General features: G+C 37.5%; 2 protein-coding genes across 3 annotated transcripts in view; one reads left to right on the top strand and one right to left on the bottom strand.

Moving 5' to 3' along the window:
• The window catches only part of CCPG1 (cell cycle progression 1), a 28,877-nt gene extending 27,016 nt beyond the window's left edge, over window positions 1-1,861 (top strand). For both annotated transcript variants that reach the window (XM_006831625.1, XM_006831626.1), the window contains one exon: window positions 1,672-1,861. In XM_006831625.1, coding sequence (XP_006831688.1) covers window positions 1,672-1,861 — 190 coding nt within the window. The remainder of the gene's footprint in view (window positions 1-1,671) is intronic.
• Window positions 1,862-2,429: 568 nt separating this feature from the next.
• The window catches only part of PIGB (phosphatidylinositol glycan anchor biosynthesis, class B), a 36,214-nt gene continuing 31,535 nt past the window's right edge, over window positions 2,430-7,108 (bottom strand). Inside the window, exons 10-12 of the mRNA XM_006831628.1 lie at window positions 5,346-5,559; window positions 3,057-3,237; window positions 2,430-2,798 (exon numbers count right to left, since the gene is read on the bottom strand). Coding sequence (XP_006831691.1) covers window positions 2,664-2,798; window positions 3,057-3,237; window positions 5,346-5,559 — 530 coding nt within the window. The 3' untranslated portion in view covers window positions 2,430-2,663. The remainder of the gene's footprint in view (window positions 2,799-3,056; window positions 3,238-5,345; window positions 5,560-7,108) is intronic.

Raw genomic sequence — 7,108 nt, forward strand, 5'->3', positions numbered from 1 at the left:
GAGGCTGTAAATCTTTACGGGAGCAGAAAGCCTCATCTTTCTCCCGCAGAACAGCTGGTAGTTTCGAACTGCTGACCTTAAGGTTCGCAGCCCGATTCATAACCACTATGCTACCAGAGCTTCTAGTGAAGCATATTAGGGGAGTGCATTCTATTCAGTCCTGGTGTGGCATTGTGGCTTAATGCGCTGGATTGCAAAGTTGGTTTGAACTGCAATATCATTGGTTCAAGCGTACCAGCCACTCCTTGGAAACCCTATACAGAGTCGCTGAGTCGGAACTGACTTTACAGTACTTAAAAACAATTCTACTCAGAGGGAATTGTATTTGCAAAGATTTGGAGATGGGACAGTATGCCACCTCAAGGAGTCAGGGTAGTGCTAGGGAATGAATAGAATTAGATATTGAAGGGCCCCATTTTATGTGAAAGGCTATGTCCTGTTAGAACATAGAGAACCTCTCAAGACTGTAGAGGTGGGTGGAGTAAGACTTTTTAAGTCACTGGCAGCACCAGAGGTTGGACTGAAAGGAGTAAATGTAGAAAACAAGGAATTCTTTGAAACAATCTAGACATGAACCAAGTAGTATCTGAACTAGGATAATAGTTGTAAGGGTAAGACAGATTTGAAGGATAGTAAAATTAGTGGGTTTTGTTGTCAAAGTAGAAAGTGGTAATGACTTCCAGATTTCTAGGTTGGATCACTAGTCAGATAGTGATACCATTTCCAAGATAAAGGTTTTGGACCAGGGGAATTCGAGGTGAAAATTGTGTTTGGAGATGTCTGTCAGTTCCAGTTGAGTCAATTTCAAAGTGAGTGACCCATGTATGTCAGAGTACAACTCTGCTCCATAGGGTTTTCTTGACTATGACCTTTCGGTTAGTAGTCCAATACTTAACTGTTTGTACCACCCAAAGCTGGTGGTACCTATTGACATTCAAGTGGAGGATTTAGTTGGCCATTGGCTCTGTGCACGTTGGACTCCCCTGCCCCTCATGGTGCATAGGTGTGCGCATTCCATAGTCTAGGCTAGAGATTTCTGTCAGGCTCTTGAGAAATACCAGCATCTATGGGGTTGTAGAAAAGGATAAGACTAGACAGAGGGACATGAACATCTGAATAGCTCAAGAAAAATAATATTCAGATGTCAAATGTTAACAACAAAAATGGCTAAGATGTTTCTTGCCTTTAGAATTAGGTGGTCATATGAATTGTTTCAGTGAAGCAGCGACAAAAGCGTGACTATACAGATATTGAGGAATGCAGTAAAAGCAGGTGTTGCTTATGAACCTTAGATGGGAGAAAAATTAGCTAGAAACTTTGTGTTTGTTAAGTTATATGTACATATTTCTGCTGAGGAGTGAAGCTGATGAAGAGGGACTGATTTTTTACAGGAAAGGAAAAATAAAAAGGAAACACATCTCATTATTTTATTGTCACATTTTATGTTACCTGTTGAACGTTTCCCCCTTTTATGGCAAGTTATAGTAATCTACTTTTTAAATTCCATAGGTCAGTTACTGTTCACTGGATAATTATTATAGGGTTATATTTCAAATTAATATCTTTTATTATTAAACTGTTCAGATTGTAAATTAATGGAGAAAAACATTAAAGTTATTTCTAAATTAAATTAACTCTAACATAGATGAAAAATGTGTTTACTGCTTTCAGTCGACCTGATAAAAAGCAACGTATGGTAAATATTGAAAACTCCAGGCATCGAAAACAAGAGCAGAAGCCCCCTCAGCCACAGCCTAATAAAAGGGAAGGTAAATGGCATAAATATGGTCGCACTAATGGAAGACATATGGCAAATCTGGAGATAGAATTGGGGCAGTTACCTTTTGATCCTAAATATTGACCATCATGATTAAGTTAAAAACTGTAAGCAAAACACAATGATTTCTACAATGTTTGGTGTTGAAACTAAGGTCAAATTATTGAGATGACAATGTTTTTATTTCTAAGTATCAGTTTGATGACTTTATACTATTACTAAGAAGCATCAATCAAAAGCTTACTAGCCTGCATTTTCCTGTAGTTTAGCTGTGCTGAATTTTTTGGTGCTGGAAATGTTCAACTGTAAGTTTTATTGTTAAAGAAGCCAGGCATGCCATAGATTTCATGCATGAAGTGAGACTTCTTTTTAGTGTATGAGCTTAAAAAGCAAGCTCACATCATATATGACAAAATGTATTTAACACTGATATTTGTGTTAAGTTTGCAATAGAACTTGAAGAAAGTACATTATGATGGAATTTCATCTATAATATTTTATAATCTTATACTTGCTTCTTGTCTTTTTGTGGGTTCAAGAGCCCGCTGACTTGTGAAGAATTTGCTGCCTTCTTATGAGCTTGCTGACTTATTCTCTTGTGAAATTTCTTGCACATCTGAATATTGTGGAAGAAACAATAAAACTACACCATGAGGAAAACTAAAGGTCTTTATTTTAAATCTGGCACTGTATTAATATGTGAGTTCATACTGGTATTTTGTATATTTCCTCAGTAGTGCTATTTGGTAAAGCTTTTCATAGTGATTTTATGCTAGTTCCTTGAATTGTACCCAGTGTTTACAGAAGTAACATCTGACTAGCATCGGAGTATTTCTACCTAGCAATGTCCGTTTCTCTGGGAAAGATCTAGGCACAGCTCAGAATTTCATCTGTTGAGTTTTCCTTTTAACTTCCGCTCATAGATGTATATGTGACTTCCAATTCGACCTTCTGGCCAATGAGTGTGGAAAATTACAGCAGTTTTTTCATAGCTTCTTGAAATTAGGAAAGCACTTATTTTCTACAAGTTAAAAAAAAGAAAAAGAAAACACGCCCATCAGTAAATAAGGTTACATTTTTCTAAGAAGAATTTCAGAATGACCTAATTTCTTTACTATAACTGTCTTCTTAATAATCACATACTTTCATAGTTACAAAACTGGGGCTGATCTTAACTGGGGAAAAGACAATGATAAAATACCAATATTATCTTTTTTACTGAGTACTTGCTAAACCTGAAGTGAAATAAAAATATTAAGAGTTTTCCATGCTTACTTACCTCTTCTAAAACACTGAAGATGATCAAGTGAGTAGGCAATGAGGAAACATTGTGAAACTCTTTATATAACCAGCTTAAGGGATTTAGGTAAAATATATCTGCTTCATCAAGATAATGACTTTTTCCAGTCAGGTCTGGGGGACATTGGAGAAATCTCATTGGAAGTGGGCAGTGAACATGGCTATAAAAATAAAGTTGCAATTATAATTATGAGTTTTAAAAAAAGTATTCAAATGTCTCAAGATATTTCATGTTCTGTTATATATGAAGTCTAGATCTATAAACCAGGTTCCAATGAATGTAGTTTTCCCTAAACCACGTATCTGTGTAGCAACAGCATTACCTTCATGAAACTCCATTTTACAGTGGTCAGTTACCAGCTTGGGGGACTCAGTTTTCTCTAGCATTAGGAAGCTATTCTAGGAACTAAATGGCCCTGGCAATCAGGTAAATTATTTAATACAGGTGTAATTAGGCTTATTTAGCAAGGTAGAAAACACTGGTCATGAACCACATGACAGGTTCTTCTCTGGTTTTTTTTTTTTTTAATCTTACAAATGTGTCCTGGTGTGGCACAGTAGGATAAGCACTGGGCTGCAAGGTCGGTTTGAACTACAAGCTTGGCAGTTCAAACTCACCAGTTACTCCTTGGAAATTCTATACAGGGTTGCTATGAGTAGGAACTGACTGGACAGCATTTAACAACAACAAATAAGAGTTAGTAGACAGCAACATATGTTCCTTTATTAACATCTACATAAATAATGGTTTTACTGTGGCTTGGAAAGACTTTGTTGTTAAGTGCCATCGAGTCGGTTCCGACCCATAGCAACCCTGTATAGGGTTTCCGAGGAGTGACTGGTGAGTCTGAACTGCCAACCTTGCAGTTCCAATGGCTTTGCAGTCTGGCGCATTAACCCACAGTGCCACACCAGGATTCCTGGAGAGACTAAAGTGCTTAAAAACGCTTTAATCTCTGACGTCAATCGTGACAAATTTAACTGAGCTACTTGGGTCATGCAAAAAGCCATGTTTACAAGTTTGCCTCAGAAAAAAAAATTAAACTGCACTTGATACAAAGAGTTAAGATGTCCAATTAGAAAGAAAGCTAAGTAATTATACAGTGGAGGCTTATTTTATCTATGAAATGCAAAGTAAATTTGCTCAAGATCTAGTAATTTTCATCTTAAATTTCATAACCATTTTGGAGATGTAGGTTCTGCTCCAAAGCAGGCACTGCATTTTTTTCCTCCGTTGTGTGCTTTGAGAGAGTTTACGGTGAGCTTGGTATATACAACGCCTGAGATGACCACTATAACTATGCATAGGGAGCATCGTGGTAACTCAAGAATTGATGATATTCTTTGTAGTGTTATCACTAGAGTGAGGGAGAGAGGAAAGTACCTCTCTCAACCATACTCTTAGTTTAATGTGGTTGGAAATCCTTGAGGTCTTCCGTCTAACATGTGGTTCATGGTAGACTATTTTCCAAATGGTTGAATAACTGGTATTAGATATCCAGTTGGATAGATATTCCAAACATGTTTAATTCCACTAAAATTATGTTTATGTGCATAAGTCAAGTGCTCTGATGTGCACACATGAAAAATGAATTGTTTAAAGCCAGAATGAGTTAAACAGGAGTAGAGCTTTGTGTAGGAAAGTGAAAGCTGGCAGCTTTGTCCTACTACCATCATTAGGCAAATGGAAGGAAGACTTGCTGAGATACAAAGAACAGAGCCAGTGGGAAACTTTAATGTCCTGCATGTTTGATGTGATTTTAGCATTTTACATTTTCAGAACCACTTAATTCAAGCATAGAACACCATCTAATTCAATTCCCTAATTTTATATAGATAAGACAACTGATGTTCAAAAGACCAGTTTTAAGTTCAGGACAACAGTCTTATTGTAAATGATTAGAATCCAGTGCTTTGAAATTAACCCAAAATAGTATAAGTAAAAGATGTATCAAAATGATTTGTAGAAAGATCAGTGATAGCTGAATTTCTTTACTGAGAAAACTATCAAATGCCTATAAAATGATTTATCCCACATTTAAATCAGATTCATTTGAGGGGTTTATTTACATTAACAATAAAGTTTAAAAAGTGATACATCATTTTCATTGATACATTCAAATGATTTCTAAAATCAATCAGTGAATAAATAAGAGTGAGTTTTGAATTTCCTGAAACCATTTGATCACTGATCAATAATAATTTAAATTCAGAGTCTAAAAGGGAATGTTTAAGTAGTCTGTCTTAATAGTAGAGAACCCTTTATTACCTGTAGTAAGGAGTAGAGTGGCAAGGCATCATTACGAACACTGAAGCTGAAGATGTATTATGACTCTTGTAACAGAGTTCTTGAATGTGGCTCATGACATCAAGGGTACCTCGCTGATGAACTAACCCAGTGTAGAGGGCAAGGAGCATGTTTGATAAAAACAGGAAACTTGCAGCTGGTTTCTTCCAGATCTTCAGGTGGTTTAGTGAGTATCCTGTATGAAGATGCACACACTGACCTGTGACACTGGCAAGCTTTTGTTTTCTTATAGTTAATGCTAACTTGCAAACACGTTTCTAATTTTAATGATACCACAAACTGAAATGTCCGGGGCAAAAAAAAGAGGAAGAAGTATGTCATCTTCATAATTTACCTAACTATTCACTATCTTTATCCATTGTCATCCAGGTCTTAACTTTTTCTAAAAAAAGACAGTTATAATGAAGAGAGCATAGCTATGATGACCAACAGTTCCACAGATGAATTCTATCTCTGGCACAAGTTGCTTTACTTTGTTGTTGTTGTTGTTGTTATTAGGTGCCATTGAGTTGGTACTGACTCATAGTAACCCTATGCACAGCAGAACGAAACACTGCCCGATCCTGGGCCAATCTCACTACTGTTGCCACGCTTGAGTCCATCGATGCTGCCACCTGGCCAATCCATCTCATTAAAGCTTTACTTTAATGAGTATTAATTTCCCATCTGCAAATGGGGAAACAGTACTTTTTCCAAGTATTAGAAAACATATGCATGTCCGGTACCTGCCCTAGTTCGTAAACAAACCCAGTGCCAACAAGCCAATTACGTCTCATAGCAAACCTATACAGGGTTTCTGAGAGTAAATCTTTACAGGTGCAGACAGCCTCATCTTTCTCCTGTGGTAGTTTGAACTGTTGGTCGTGCAGTTAACAACCTACCACCTATCCCCTAGCTCTTGGTGCACTGTTGTTAAGTGCTGTCAAGTTGGTTCCAACTCATAGAACTCTGTTAGGGTTTCCAAGGAGCAGCTGATGATGCATTGTAGTTACTACATAAATAGGAGCTTTATTTATCCCACTATCTATCTCTTAGTTTTAATCTTTCAAGTGCTAGTGTGAATATGTTATGTGCATATGAGTCCCAGTAATTCTAGGAGCAGCAGATAATGACTGTTCTCTTTATACAAATATGCCATTGAGCTGCCGGGAGATTCTCAGTAGTCAGTGTATGTATGAGCAGTAGCACAGACCTTGCTCTGGAACAAAAGGTGCTAACACCTTTTTCTTTTCCCCTTTCACTACTGGGCACTTTGGATACGCTGAACAATTTTTCTTCAACTTTTATTTGTAAAAGTACTTCTTAGAACAATCAGTCCAATGGCTTAATGGATCACCTGACCATCACTCTGCATGGCCCTGAAGAGCTAGATTGTGCCCTGGCTACCACTACCAACTGCTCTGAAAGGGATCACATTAGAAGGTCCTGGATAGAGTGGGAGACAATATGAAACAAAACTCAAAATTATAAAAAAGACTAAGCTTACTGGTTAGATACAGACTGGTGGAATCCTGAGACTGGCCCTTGGTTACCCTTCAGGTTTGGAACAGAACTCACCCCTGTGGCTCCATTTTCAGTCAAGCAATAGACAGGTCTAAAGGGGAGACAGCAACACTGATGAAGTATGCACACCATAGATAGGTCTATAGGGGAGACAGCAACACTGATGAGGTATGCACACCATAGATAGGTCTGTAGGGAAGACAGCAACACATGAGGTATGC

This window comes from Chrysochloris asiatica, unplaced genomic scaffold, assembly GCF_000296735.1.
Source record: "Chrysochloris asiatica unplaced genomic scaffold, ChrAsi1.0 scaffold00004, whole genome shotgun sequence".
Classification (NCBI taxonomy): domain Eukaryota; kingdom Metazoa; phylum Chordata; class Mammalia; order Afrosoricida; family Chrysochloridae; genus Chrysochloris; species Chrysochloris asiatica.